A 15,577-nucleotide genomic window follows, 5' to 3' on the forward strand; every position below is an offset into this window, starting at 1 on the left:
CTCGAGCCTCATGCTTAGGACTTTTCTAAAATCTCTCAAACAAGCAGCAGCATGCCCCATACGGCTTGATAAGTGGCACCAGGCCTGGCACTAGTGGCAGCCTGCATTGGTTCATAGCTTGGCCTCTCCTGGACACCTCCAAGCCCAGCACAAGTACCAGCCAACTATGATTTGCTGTGTAGCTCATGTTGGGTGGCCCTGGGCAAGGCACTGGCAGAGGCTGACTTTGCACTTCCCAGGAGGCCCCAGAGACAGTGCACCTAGTGGTCAAACTTGACCACTCTGGATTACAACCCTACCACATCCACGAGTGACACACTCACAGGGCACACTTGGTGAACACCAAGGCTCCACTGAAGTAATTCCTGCTCCATAGGAGTGTCTCCAGCAAAGCAGCTCTTTGGCTGTAGTTGCAGCTGGTCCTCACAGCTGATTGGCCTGGGGGTCAGTTCCTCCCAGTGACGCCAACAGCAATCAAGGCTCAACTACAATAGGACAGTGCACACAGCACACACAGGGCAGCACCTAGAAGGCCCAGCTCAGGTGACTGGGGTGGATGAGCCACTGGGCCCTACAGGACACCTATTACACAAAGCCACTCTACCAATTCCAGGAGACATAGCAGCTCTACCTAATACAGAGAAACAAACACCTGGAAGCAGCCAAAATGTGGAAGCAAAGAAACATGTCACAAAGGAAAGAACAGAAGAAATCTCTAGAAGAGGAACTAAATGAAATAGAACCAAGCAAGCTACTAGATACAGAGTTCAGAATTACTGTTATAAGGATGCTCAAGGATATTAGTAAGACTATTAAGAAAACAAGTGAGACCATTGATGACTTAATAAAGTACCAGCCAGAAATGAAGGCTACACGAACTGAAAGGCAGAATAATTTATGGGGAATCAGCAGTAGAATAGAGGACTGTGAGAATCAAATCAGCAATTTGGAACATGAAGCAAAAAACACCCAGCCAGAAGAGCAAAAAGAAAAAAGAATCCAGAAATATGAAGATAGTATAAGGAGTCTCTGGGAGAACTTCAAGTGGCCCAACATGCGTACTGGGATGCCAGAAGGAGTAGAAAGAGAGCAATAAATCGAAAACCTACTTGAAAAAATAATTGCAGAAAACTTCCCCTGCCTGGTGAAAGAAATAGACTTACAAGTCCAGGAAGCACAGAGGGTCCCAAACAAGAGGAACCCAAAGAGGCTCACAGCAAGGCACATCATAATTAAAATGCCAAAGGTTAAAGACAGAGAGAATCTTAAAAGGAGCAAGAGAAAAGCAATTAGTTACCTACAAGGGAGCACTCATATGACTGTCAGCTGATTTCTCAACAGAAACCTTGCAGGCCAGAAGGTAGTGGCAAGAAATATTCAAAGTGATGAAAAACAAGGACCTACAACCAAGATTACTCTACCCAGCAAAGCTATCATTTAGAATTGAAGGTCAGATAAAGAGCTTCTCAGACAAGGAAAAGCTAAAGGAGTTTATCACCACCAGACCAGTACTACATGAAATGTTGAAGGGTCTTCTTTAAGAAGAAGCTAATGAACAAAAGAATCTGAGGAACTAAATAGACCCAGAGACATTGATGCATGCAGCTGACGATCATATTTCAGAGGAAAGAGGGAAGAGGGGTAGAGGGTGGGAAGAGATTAACCAAAGAAGTTATAGGCATATATGCATAACCCATGGACACAGACAATAACAAGGTGAAGGCATGGGGAGGGGGTGGGAGCGAGGGGGAGGGGGTTAATGGGGGGGGGGGAAATGGGACACCTGTAATACTTTCAAAAATAAAGATAAATTTTAAAAACATTTTAAAAAAATCAGTGGAACCTGGCTAGTGTTGCTCAGTGGTCAAGTGTTGACCCATGCACCAAGAGGTCATGGGTTTGATTTCTGGTCAGGGCACATGCCCAGTTTGCAGGTTTGGTCCCCGGCAGGGCATGTGCAGGAGGCAGCTAGTTGATCTTGATGTTTCTCTCTCATTGATGTTTCTATCTCTCCCTCTCCCTTCCTCTCTCTCTCAAATCAATTTTTAAAAAATCAATGGAAAAAAATAACCTTGGGTGAGGATTAACAAAAAAATTAAAAAAAAATTTTTTTTAATGCACAGCCAAAGCTACTAAGAGCAATTGACACAGTTGCTGATTTGTGGAAAACACTTTCCCTCTTCTTAAGCCTCTTGGTTGCTTAGAATGAGGAAACTCCATTTAAAACAGGGCAAGAGTAGGAAATCTTCCTGAGTCAACATGACCCACTCCCACTCCCACTCCTTTCTAAATGAGCCACTTTTGGCATCAGAAGTTGACTGGGGAGAATGAAACAGAAGGTCCCAGTTAAAGCCCCTGGAACAACAGTGCTCAGAGTTCTTTTATTTGTTGCTGCAACCAATATAAATTAGTGAAAGAGCAGTAGTGAAAATTAGTGTCTTAGTGAATGCTTGGAGGTCATCACTGCTCTAAGTGAGGCCTGATAAAAAGTGCGTCAGTACTCTAAGCCAAAAGGAAACAAAAATAAAAGTACCCTTTTTACTATAAACAACATCTGTAAAAGTATTCTACATATTCTTGGGATAATGATTAAAAAAGTAATCTCTGACTAGGGATTAGGATTTAGGATACCCTTTCTACATGTACTTTAAATCCCAGGGCTATTTTTAAAAGATTCCTGAATTTAACTGAAATTTTACTGTATAGTCCTTATTTACAGAAGAAGGCCAACTAAGGAATGGTAGATCCAGAAAAACACTCCTTTACACACAGGCAGCATTTATCCTGGGGTAGCAGAACAGCTGGATGAAAGACAGATAGGGGGAACAGAATAGTCACACATTTTGAAAATATCACCCCACAGATTACTAATTAAAGACAAAGGGAAAGAAGGAAAAGGTACTCTTATAGTGGAATAACCTAGCAAATACCATCCTAACCCAATGATTTATTACCACCACTGATGGACAGACTGAATTGTTGCCTTTAGCTGTGGTACACTGAAAAGGCCACAGTTTCACCTAACTAATATTCCTACCAAAATGTTTACTTGAATCCATTATGAGGAAACAGCCAGACAAATCCAAAGGGAAAGCCATTGTGTAAAACAGCTGGCCTGAATTCCACAAGTTAGATATCAACATAAAAACAAAGGCTACACAGATCCAGGTATTAGCTTAATGAAGACTAAATAGATACTACAGCTGTGATATGTGGCTCTTGATTAGATCCTGAGTTTAAGAAGCTTTAAAAAATGTAAATGGTGGTATTGGGGAAATTGGATGAATTTGGTATGAGCTGCATATTAGTAGTGTTGGTTCATCTTTGGCTTTCTGAGTGCCACCACTGTGGTTCAGCAGGGGGCTCTGCTTGCTCTGAGGAGACACACACTGGAGCCACTTGGGGCTAATTTTACATTTGTGTGTGTATGTATGTGTGTGTGTGTATGTGTGTGTAATGTGTGGTTGTTCATGGGAGGGTTAAAGTAAATCTGGGGAAATGTTAACAATTGGTTAATCTGGGTGAAAGGTATAAGGTTCATTAAAGTGTTGCCAGTTTACTTCAGTTTTGAGGGTTTTTTAAACAAAGTTGGGGGAAATTTTCTAAAGTGTAAAATATAGAGTAACTTCATAAAATGGGGGAGATAATATTTACAACTAGGTGGTAAAGGGTATGTTTCCTTAATATATGACAATAGTGAGAAAAATATTAACAATCTAATAGAAAAATGGGTAACAGGATGAACGGGCAGTGCAGTCAACATATGAAGAAATATTTAACCTTACTCACAATAAGGAGCATGCAAATAAAAGCAAGTAAAATATTATTTTTAACTTACCAGACTGGCAGAGCTCAAAAACATTTGCTATACAGTGGAACCTCAATTCTCAAACTTAATTCGTTCCAGAAGGCTATTCGAGAAGCAATTTGTTCAAAAACCAAATCATTTTTTCCCCCATTAGAAATAATGTAAATTGAATTAATCTGTTCTAGGCCCCCAAATGATTTTCTGTTTTAATTTTTCTTATATTCTTTACATGTCTAATGTACTGTTTAATCTGTAAACAAACAACTTTCTGAAATTTATTGAACCACCACCGAATAGCATTAAACAAATCATCTTCAGCACTTGTTCCAGGGGTGTGTTTTAGGAAGTTAGCATGCAGCATCTTCGCTTTTTCGCAGCATTGCCTCTGAAATGCTGTCACTGGCTAACTGCTTTTTATTTGTCCAAATCAACAACAGTTTTTCTACCTCTTCAGCTGCCTGTAATCGTTGTTTCTTTCACACCCTTAGCAACATTAGCACTCCTGATGGCCTCTTTATGTTTTAAAATTGTGCTAATCATCCAGCACTCCAGCAACAAAAGAAGAACTCAAAAATATCCACAGCACAATTGCCTGAAATGTTAACAAGGGGAAGTTTAGTTGTAAACTGACTCATACTGGCTCATTCTCTGTTTTGTGGCCTGAGATACTTTTTGTCATGCTGAAAGGGATTGTCAAGTCAAGAACTGAAGTTTTGTTCCACAACCCAGACATTTTTTCCATGAACAACTTGGTTGAGAACTGAATTGTTCGAGATGGGGGCCGGTCAAGAAGCAAGGTTTGGCTGTACTTTCTGTTAGGAGATACAGGGATGAGGCAGTAGGCACATATATATTAATGGTGTGAGTGTAAATTGCTATAACCTTTTTGGAAGACAATAAGGGTTAAAATTTGAAATCCAGGTTTTCTGCTTCTAGGGATTTACCCAAATATATACCTATATAGTTGCATAAAGTATATATAAAGATATATGCTATAGGATTGTTTGTAAAATAAACTATTTTTATCCTCACCCGAGGATGTTTAGTGAATTTTTTTTTTTTGAGAGAGGAAGTGGCGGGGGGGTGGGTGGAGAAACATCTGTGTAAGAAAGAAACATTGATTGGTTGCCTCTCATACACACCATGATCAGGGATCAAACTCACAACCTTTTGGTGTACGGGACAATGCTCCAACCAACTGAGCCACCTGGCCAAGGTAAATAAAATGTTGGTAGCAATTTAAATGTCCACCAAAGGGGATGGGTCAGATATTCATCCTGTGCAACTGTGCAAAGAGTGAGTCAGCTTCAGAAGTACTGTATGGACAAGGCAAATCTCAAATACCCATTTTTAAGTGAAAAAAGCTAGATGCTAAACACTTTATAATGTAACAAAATTTATTTTTTAAAATGGAGGATCTGTGTGCTAAGTACATGGTTGTGTTCATTTTGTGAAAATCCATCCAGCAGAACACTTACGGTTTGTATACTTTTCTGTATGTGTATCATATATGTTAAAAGCTTACCAGAAACTCCCCAAAAGGGTAGATACAGTTGGTACACATGCTTATTTATATCTGGAAGGATGTATAAAAACTGTTAACATTGGCTGCTAGTGGGGAGAGGTCTTGGGGGATCGAGATAAGACAAAGGCTTTTCAGTACTGGAATCATTTTCTACGTATATTACTACAAGAGAAGTTATTTTTCATGAAAATTTTATAATACCATGTACTTTTTTAGTTTTGAGAATTTTTGTAAGAGCTTATTTGAGCCAAACTGAGGACATATGCCAGGGAGCAATATCTCAAATGCCCCAGAAAAATAAATTTTGCAGTGTTGTTTGTTTTTTTTCTTAATCAGCTTATTATTTATTTTTAAATCATTTTTTAATTTTTCAATTACAGTTGACATACATTATTCTTATATTAGTTTCAGATGTTCACCCCAGTGATTAGTCATTATATAACTTACTAAGTGATTATCCCAATAAATCTCACATCCATCTGAGACCATACATATTTATTACAGTATTATTGACTATATTCCCTGTGCTCTACTTTTCATACCCATAACTGTTCTGTAACCAATTTGTACTTCTTAATCCCTTTACCTTTTTTACTCATCCCCCAACCCCCTCCCAACTGGCAACCATTAAAATGTTCTCTGTATCTGCAAGTCTGTTTCTGTTCTGCTTGTGGGGTTTTTTTTGTGTTTTTTAGATTCAGTTGTTGATAGATATGTATTTATTGCCATTTTATTGTTCATATTTTGCATCTCTTTTTTTCTTCTTAAAGACCCATCAACATTTCATGTAGTACTGATTTAGTGGTGATGAACTCCTTTAGCTTTTTCTTGTCTGGGAAGCACTTTTTCTGTCCTTCAGTTCTACATGATAGCTTTACAGGGTAGTGTAATCTTGATTGTAGGTGCTTGAATCACTTTGAGTATTTCTTGCCACTACCTTCTGGCCTGCAAAGTTTCTGTTGAGAAATCAGCAGACAGTCATGGGAGCACCCTTGTATGTGACTAACTGGTTTTCTCTTGCTGCTTTTAAGATTTTTTCTTTGTCTTTAATCCTTGGCATTTTAACCTTTGAAAGATGGCGTTTAAATTCCTGTAGTGGGGTCTCCCGGCCGGAGCTTTTTTGGGCATTTAAATTCAGCTCTGCAGGCATTTACTTTTTTGCCTCTATCTTATCTATTTTTTGAGTTAGTTATGAAAAGTAAAAACATTTATAAAGAAAATGTATTGTTTATTATTAAAGTTATTTTTTATTCGGCCAGCAGGACCCACTCCTTGCCGGGAACTAAAGTTCCCTTTCGTCCGATAAAGGTTAATTATGATGTTTCCTGGTGTGGGCCTCTTTGGTTTCATCTTGTTTTCAGACTCTGTGCTTCCTGGACTTCTAAGTCTATTTCCTTCACCAAGTTAGGGAAGTTTTCTGTAATTATTTTTTTCAAATAGGTTTTCAATTTCCTGCTCTCTTTCTTCTCCTTCAGGCATCCCCATGATGCAAATATTTGCATGCTTGAAGTTGTCCCAGAGGCTTCTTACTTTCCTCATTTTCTTTTTTTGGATTCTTTTTTTTTCCTTCCTGTTCTGATTGGGTGTTTTTTGCTTCCTTTTATTCCAGATCACTGATTTGATTCTTGGCTTCATCTACTCTTGATTTCCCTGTAAATTAATATTCATTTCAGTTAGTATATCCTTCATTTCTGACTGGTCTTTTTTTATGCTGAAGTTTTCACTAAGTTCATTGAACAAACATCCTTATAACCAGTGTTTTGAACTCTGCATCCAGTCGATTGCTTGTCTCCATTTTGCTTAGTTCTTTCTCTGGAATTTTGTTCTTTTCTTTCATTTAGGCCATGTTTCTTTGTTTCCTAATTTCGGCAGCTTCCTTGTGTTTGTTTCTGTGTATTAGGTAGAGCTGCTCTGTCTCCCAGGCTTGGTAAAGTGGCCTTGTGTAGTAGGTGTTCTGTAGGGTCCAGTGGCACAGCCTTCCCAACACCCCACCCCAGGTACTTGAGATGCCCCCCCACCCCTGTGTGAGCAGCGTACACCCTGCTTTTGTGGTTGAGCCTTGATTACTGTTGGCACCTCAGTGAGAGGGATTTATCCCCAGACTAATCAGCTGCAAACACTGGCTGCAACCACTAGCCTCCAGCCACCATGGAGGATCAGCTGTGCAGGGGCCCACCCCTCAGAGGAGGACTTACTTCAGCAGGTCTCTCGTGTCCCACTGAGTCTACCCCTTGAGCGTGTCACTTGTGGAAGTGGCTTGGTGGTGATGCTTCTATGTGGTCTGAAGCTGTCCACTGGATGTGCTGCCTCTAGGGCCTCCTGGGAGGTCCAGGCGAAGGTCATCCACTGAATGTGCCCTGCCTGGGGCCACCCAGCATAAGCTACAAAGCAATCTGTGAATGGCTTATACTTGTGCTGGACTTGGAGGTGTCCAGGAGAAGCCAAGCTGTGAACCAAGGCCAGCTGTTGCTAGTGCCAGGCCTGGGGCCACTTTGTGAGAAGGCACAGGGCATGCTGAGGCCAGATGCAGCTTGCTTGAGATATTTTAGGAAAATCTGAAGCATGAGCCAAGACATACCATTTCTAAGACAAGCCACTGGAAACAGCTCGGGTGGACCTAAAAGTTGAGTGGAATGGGGTGTCAGGAAATCACCAGGGCGGGGCAAACAGTGTGAACCAGGTTGATGGGCTCTGTGGGCGGAGGGTTCATCAAAGGAACAATGGCGTCTGCCAGCACTTCTGTTTGGGAGGAAGCTGCCTCTCTAGCTCTTACCCTGATCCCAGGTAATTCAGTTCCTCCCTGTGTGTCTCTGGTGTCTTTCATGCTTCTACCCCAGTGCTAGAGCTCAGAGGGAGTGAGTCCAAGGATGTCCACGCAAGAGCCCTTTAAGAGGAACTGCCTGGGACTCTAGCAGCCCTCTGTCTTCCTCAGTCTCACTCTGCTGGTTTTTACAGCCATAAGTTATGAGGGCTTTTCTTCCCAGCACTGAGACCCCTCCTCCTCAGGGGGTACCTCAAAGCTGAGATATCCCTCCTGATTTTTATCTGCCCATTTTCATCTCACCAGTTTTTTTTTTAAACTGATTTTTAGAAAGAGGAAGGGAGAAGGGGACAGAGAGAGAAAGAGGAAGAGAGAGAGAGAGAGAGAGAGAGAGAGAGAGAGAGAGAGAGAAAGAATGATTGGCTGCCTCCTGCATGCAACTCAGGCATGTGCTCTGACCAGGAATTGAACTGGCAACCATTTGATACATGAGACAACACTCAACCAGCTGAGCCAGTCTTGATGTAGCTTCTTTAATTCTCTAGTTGTAGAGTTTCCATTCAACGAGATTTCAGGAGGTTCTGAATGATGGTGGCTCTGTAGTTTAGTTGTAATTTTGATGTCATTGTGGGAGGAGGCAAGGACCATGTTTACCTTTGCCACTACCTTGACCAGAAGTCTTTAATTCCATTTAAATGATGTTTTGTGTTTAAGAAAAAAGAGTGGGAGGAAATTCAGAGTTAGATGTTAGATTTTTTCAGGTGATGAAACTGTAATATTTTTCTGATACATGAAAATATATAGCTCTTTTTTATTTTATTTATTTATTTTAAATATATCTTTATTGATTTCAGAGAGAGGGAGGGAGAGAGAGAGAGAATTGAAACATCAATAATGAGAGAGTCGTCATTAATCAGCTGCCTCCTGCACACTCCCAACTGGGGATAGAGCCCACAACCCGCGCATGTGCCCTGACTAGGAATTGAACCTCGATCTCCTAGATCCTGGGTAGATGCTCAACCACTGAGCCATGCCTGGCCGGGCTATAGCTCTTTTTTAAGTGCTTATTAATAGTCCTGATAGTTCTATGGGATTACTCTTTGCTGTTGTCCCCTTTCTCATCACACCCCCTTCACAAAAAGTAGAAAATTTCATAGATATTGTCCCATTGCTCATTAGTATATGAATAACATGCATCTTTAAGAATATAAACATAGCCCGAACTACATGATTCCAGTAGCACCAGGTATCATTATGTTGAAGGCACAATCCAGAGGGAAATGAAAAGTTTGTCCACCGTGCCAGCTGTGGTGCCTTTGTTCCCTGCACTCATAGCTTGGTATAGCCTCGTTTCAGCCGGGCGATATTGAACGATCCTCTCTCTGCTCTTTTTTTTAGAATAACTGCACAAAGACTTGCCCACTTGAACAAGTGCTTGATGAATTTTAAGCTAGGGAATTTCAGCTATCAGAAAAACCCTCTGAAATTGGGAGAGCTACAAGGAAATCACTTCACTGTTGTTCTCAGGTAAAGAACTCTGGGTTGGGTGCAGACCAGAGAGGGTCTTGCCAGGTGACCTCAAGTCTGTACAGAACAGTTATTAATCCAGGTGAGCTGGTACTAGCAGGGATGGCAGCAAGGGAAGACAGAGTGGGGCTTCATAGGACTGGGAGAGCAGATACTACTGGAGTATTTGTACTGACACCCCTGCCCCTCTAAAAACTCAGCACCACCTTTGGGAAGACACCATCTTCTTAAGTACTGTGTTAAAAGCGCATTGTTCCACTCAAGTGCAATACCTAGAATAGGCAAATCATAGACCCAGAAAGTAGAAGAGATGTAAGCTGGGACAGGGGTACAGGGGAAGATGGGGAATTAGTGTTTTATGGGTGTGGAGTTTCAGTTTGGGAAGATGAAAAAGTTCTGGATAGTGTTGAAGGTTGCACAAGATTATGAATGTACTTAATACCACTATATTGCATGCTTTAAAATGGCTAGAATGGTCAGCTTAATGTTATGTATATTTTACCACAATTTCAAAAAAGAAATATCTAAATCCTCAGGAAGGAGAAAGCTTCAGAGAACAAGAGGAAGGCATGGAAACCAATCCACATATTTTATGATGTGCATCCCTGACTGTGTTTGACTGTAAATTTTTTTCTCTGAATAATTTGCACCTCTGTAGAAATATAACAGGAACTGATGACCAAGTACAACAAGCCATGAATTCTCTCAAGGAGATTGGCTTTATTAACTACTACGGAATGCAAAGATTTGGAACTACAGCTGTCCCCACATATCAAGTTGGAAGGTTTGTATTTAATTTCTTAACTCTTTTCTAAAAGAGTCACAAAAAAGATCTCCTCATGTCTGGGCCATATTAGCCAGTGTGTTATCTTTTGGGATAACCAACTGATCCACAGCCTCCTCCTAATTTGTATTCTGTTTTGAAATGATACATGCACAAGGTAAAATGATAAATCAGAGTTTAAAAGGATATAACCTGAAGTAAGGTAAGTTTTTCTCCCACCCCTGAGTGCCCATCTAGGGATTCTGTTTTTATTTTATTTTCACAGGTAAATCTTGACTCAGTAAGTGACCTAACAGTAAGCATGTGGGTAACTCAGACCTGAGGAGCCTGACAGAGATGACACAGTTTCTGACCTCTGTTAATAAGTGCTTCCTAGTTTATTAAACGGGTATCTGCCTTTCCCCCACCCTTTAGAAAAGTGCTGTTGGCTGTAATTAGTGAAGTAAAGTTTAAGAACTCTGACTCACTTGTAGTTAATAGGAAATCCCTCTAGGGTAAGCTAGGGTGGGAATCCCATCAATAAATACTTGGGTTCATAAACCTACTTACGCTGTACTGCTGTCCAGCAGAGAATAAGTTACATAAAGTAATTATTCACATGGGAGTTAGAATTGTGGAAGTTATGAATTGGAAGTGACATGAGAGGTTATTTAGATTATGCTCTTCCTTGTGTTTCAAACCCTTCATTTTAGTGAAGATGAAATTTAGGCTTAGGGAGATCTGCAGAGCTCACTAGTTGGCCCGCTGTAGTCTTGGGAATGAAGGATTTTTCTTGACTTCCACCAGCTGACTACATGAAGTTGCATTTTTTATGTTTAAAAGCACAAAATGGTAAAAATCTATCATGTAGTATTTCTTCTGGGTCTTTGAGGCAGTGTTGTGAAGGTTAAAGCCCAGGCAGTAAAGTCAGACTTCAGTTCTGAGCCTCAGATTGCTCATCTGTAAATGGAGATTTTTACCTCACAGCCGGTTAGAATGAAGTAAGATGCTGTCTATGCAGCAACTGTTTCTATGCTTGAATATAGTAAGTGCTCAGTAAGTGGAAAGTAATATTTTAAAATTAAAGCATACTAATGAGAGAAAAAATTGTCAAGAAGAAAGCTTATAGTAACTAATAATCAAATAATTAGATAATGTTTTCAATCTTGCTAATGGTCAGAGGGTGTTGATGAAGATAGTGAAAATGCTAATTGTGTTATGGCACAGAATATCTAAAGGGAGGCTACGTTAACTTCCGACTTGGCACTCATTTGGCAGAACAGCATGGTACCCTGTAAATTTGCACTCCAAAGATAATGTAACATAGTTAATGAAAGTGAGATCAGATTTATCCAGGAACAAAAATTGCATAGCATGCCCAAAGCATACGGTCCGTTCAGAATACCAAACCAACAATTTCCACAACCTAAGAATATTTTCTAGTTTCAGAGCAGTCCACTGTTACCACCATAAGACCTCCTAAGGAAAAAACAAGCCTTCAGTTTATAGTTTAATGGTGACAGAATGACTTGTATCCAAAATACTTAAAGAACTCTTACAACTCAAAAAACAAAAAAGACAAATAACCCAGTCTAAAAACAGGCAAAGGATCTGAATAGACATTTCTCCGAAGGACGTAGACTAATAGCCAATAAGCACACAAAAAATGCTCTACCTAATTAGGAAATCACTAATCATTAGGGAAAAGCAATTCAAAACCACAATGAGAGCACACCATATATACATTATAATGGCTATAATAAAAAAGACAGATAATAACAAGTGTTGGCGAGGATGTGGGGAAATTGGAACCCTCATGCACTGCTGGTGGAAATGTACGTTGGTACAGCCATTTTGGGAAACAGTCTGGGTGTTCTCCAAAAGGTTAAATGTAGAGTTAGCATATGACCCACCTATTGCATTCCTAGATATATACTCAAGAATATTGAAAATATGTCCACACAGAAATTTACACTAATGTTCATAGCAGCCAAAAAAGTTGGAACAATCCAGATTGTTCATAAAATGATAAAGTTTTTTTCCATACAATGGAATATCATTCAACAATAAAAGAAAATGAAGTACTAGTACATGCTACAGTATGGATGAACCTTGAAAACATCATGCTAAGTGGCAGCAGTCAGTCACAAAAGGCAACATATTGGATGATTCATTTATATGAAACATCCAGAATAGGCAAATGCATAAGGGAGCCAGAGGTAATGTAGAGGGGACTGCTGATGGGCATAAGGTTTCTTTTGGGGATGATAAAAATGTTCTAACATTGAATTGTGATGTTGCACAATTCTGAGTCTACTAAAGCCATTGAATTATACACTTAAATGGGTGAATTACATGGTATATGAATTATACCTCAATGAAGATGTTTAAAAGGAAATGGGATTAACTCTTGCATATATATGGTCAATGATTTTCAACAAGGATGACAAGACCATTCAGTGGGGAAAGGTCAGTCTTTTCAATAAATAATTTTGGGGAAACTGAATATGCACATTTTTTTAAAAAAATGAAGGTGGACCCATGCCTTTCACCATATACAAAAATTAATTCAAAATGGATCCAAGACCTAAATTTAAGAGCTACAAATACAAAATTAGAAAAAAATTTAAGGGGAAAACTTCATAACATTTGATTTGCCAATGATATAGCACCAAAAGCACAGCCATCAAAAGAAAAAAAACAGAAATTGGACTTCATCAAAATTAAAAATATTTGTGCATAGACAAATGCTCACACCCAGCTCGAGGTGGTGATGACAGCAGCAGCAGTGGGGAACTCAGATGCAGACACCTCTGTGTAAGACCCAGTGGGAACTGCTGGGAAGGCTAGGACAAGGATGTCCAGGATAACTGGGATGACGATGATGATGAAAAAAGAGGAAAGCAGAAGTAAAAATTTCAGGAAAGAAAAAGAGGTTAGAAGAACCTAAAGTGCTAACCTAACACAAAAAGAAAATTAGCAGATGAACTGCCACTAAAGAAATTACAGGAAGAATGGGACATTGAATTGGCAAAAGAAACTTTTGATGTTACTAATACAGTTTATGGAATAAATATGAACCTGTCTTCAAGAGATGACTTCAGAGTTTGGAAAGTTACTAACAGATAAAATGACACAATATGAAAAGTCACTATATTATGCCAGTTCTTTTGGAAGCCTTCAAGATTTGTGTATTTCATTGGACATTGAGGAAAGAAGAAAGGTGTAGTTCCTGGAGGGGGATTAAAGGCTACAATGAAAGATTATCTGGCAGATTTTGGTGGTTTAGATGAAGGATATGTACAAGACTGAAGATTACATGTGACATTTTCTCTTCTCCCAGTGTCTTCTTTCTGTTGCCCACAATCCCTTCAATACATAGCACAACTTCCTTTCCTTTCAGTTCTGCCAAATGCTACAGTCAGGAGTGTAGTATCTTGTGTGCTGCTTATTTAACTCCTTGACACTTAGGTGCTAATGTGCAAATGAAGGAACTTGGATCTTGCTGCCAAAGGGTTAAAATAGGGAGCTTCAGTTGCTACTAAATCATAGTTTTAAAAAAGCAAACCTAGTGTTGTCATTGTTGCTCTCTGATTCTATAGCAATAGTCACTAAATTGGAAACAGGTTGCAACATGACAAATTTTGTAGTATTTACCAGCACCAGTAATGTAGCCTTAACCCATACCTTCACGAACTACTTCATAACTTATCAAGGAAAGCAGTTTGCAGCAAGGTCAAGTGGTGTGCACCTAGTATTAAAATTGCTTTGTCTTAAAATTGAGCATTAGGATATTAAAAATGCATTGTGAAGAAGATTGCTTATCTCAGTGAAGATACAGCAGCTATAAAGCACTAGTTTGAAACTTAAAAATTAAATAGTCCTGGCCTGTGTGGCTCTGTTGGGCATCATCCCTGTGCACTGTGTCCAAGGGATTGCTAGTTTGATTTCCAGTCAGGGCATGTGCCTGGGTTTCGGGCTCGATTCCCAGTTGGGGTCATGCAAGAGGCAGCCAATCAATGTTGCACTCTTGCATTGATGTTTCTCTCTCCCTCTCTCTCTAAAATCAATTTTTTAAAAATGTTTTAAAAATAAAATAAAAATAAGGACTGCTTTAAATATAAAAAAAGACGGCCCCCCCAAATTTAAATGACCAAAACCCTCCAACTTTGAAACTGAAGAAGGTAAACCTCTCCATTACTACATTATAAGTTGTGGAATCTCTTGAATGCAGACTGTCTAGTTTATCAGATTATTCTACACATGGCGTGCTTCGGATGGGGGAGGGAACTCTACCTGTTTTATTTGCCTGACTTAAGTGCCTGAGAAACAAGTCTCCTTTGTTCTCCTAGGCTGCAATGGAACAACTTTAAACAGGGTTTTGGCATTTTCTTCCTTTATAAAACATGTTTAGCAAGCCGCACCAGTTAACTACAGTTTGGTAAATTGTTGTGTTAACAATTATCATATCTGCAATGTTTTATAAAGGAAGTAATTTAATAAAATCACTATTGTAAGGAAAATAAATTAATAAAATAATAACATTTGCGCACAAAGGATACTGTCAACACAATGAAAAAGCATCCCACATTATAGGAGAAAATATTGCACATATCATATCTGATTAGGGATTAATATCCAATATATAAAAAGAATTTCTACATCTCAACTAAAAATGAAACACAAACAACCTGGTTAAAAAACCAATCACAAAGAACTTATGCACCCCTATGTTCATAGCAGTACAATTTACAATAGCTAAGATCTGGAAACAGCCCAAGTGCCCATTAGTAGATGAGTGGATGAAAAAGCTGTGGCACATTTACACCATGGAATACTATGTAGCTTAAAAGAGAAGGGTCTTTTATCATTTGGGACAGCATGGAGGGAACTGGAAAGTATTATGCTAAGTGAAATAAGCCAGTCAGAGAAAGACAAGTACCACATGATGTCACTCATATGTGGAATATAATAAACAAAATAAACTGATGAACAAAATGTATCCAGAGACCTAGAAGCGTGGAACAGACTGAGGGATCTCAGAGGGAAGGTGGGGATGAGGGAATGGTTGGGGAGAGATTAATCAAAGAACTTATATAAGCATAACCCATGGACACAGACATTGGTCATTGGTCTGGGGAAGGCCTGGGGGTGGGGTGGATATGGGGTAGAGGGGATCAATGGGGGGTAAAA

At 39.6% G+C, this 15,577-nt stretch overlaps 1 protein-coding gene across 3 annotated transcripts in view; it reads left to right on the forward strand.

Annotated features, from left to right (window-relative positions):
• PUS7 (pseudouridine synthase 7) overlaps window positions 1–15,577 on the forward strand; it is a 73,918-nt gene that overhangs the window by 38,991 nt on the left and 19,350 nt on the right. For all 3 annotated transcript variants that reach the window (XM_081147557.1, XM_081147558.1, XM_081147559.1), the window contains exons 8-9: window positions 9,493–9,621; window positions 10,280–10,405. In XM_081147557.1, the coding sequence (XP_081003683.1) occupies window positions 9,493–9,621; window positions 10,280–10,405 (255 nt within the window). The remainder of the gene's footprint in view (window positions 1–9,492; window positions 9,622–10,279; window positions 10,406–15,577) is intronic.

The sequence above is a fragment of the Miniopterus schreibersii genome, assembly GCF_964146895.1.
Source record: "Miniopterus schreibersii genome assembly, chromosome: 9".
In the NCBI taxonomy this organism is placed as follows: Eukaryota; Metazoa; Chordata; class Mammalia; order Chiroptera; family Miniopteridae; genus Miniopterus; species Miniopterus schreibersii.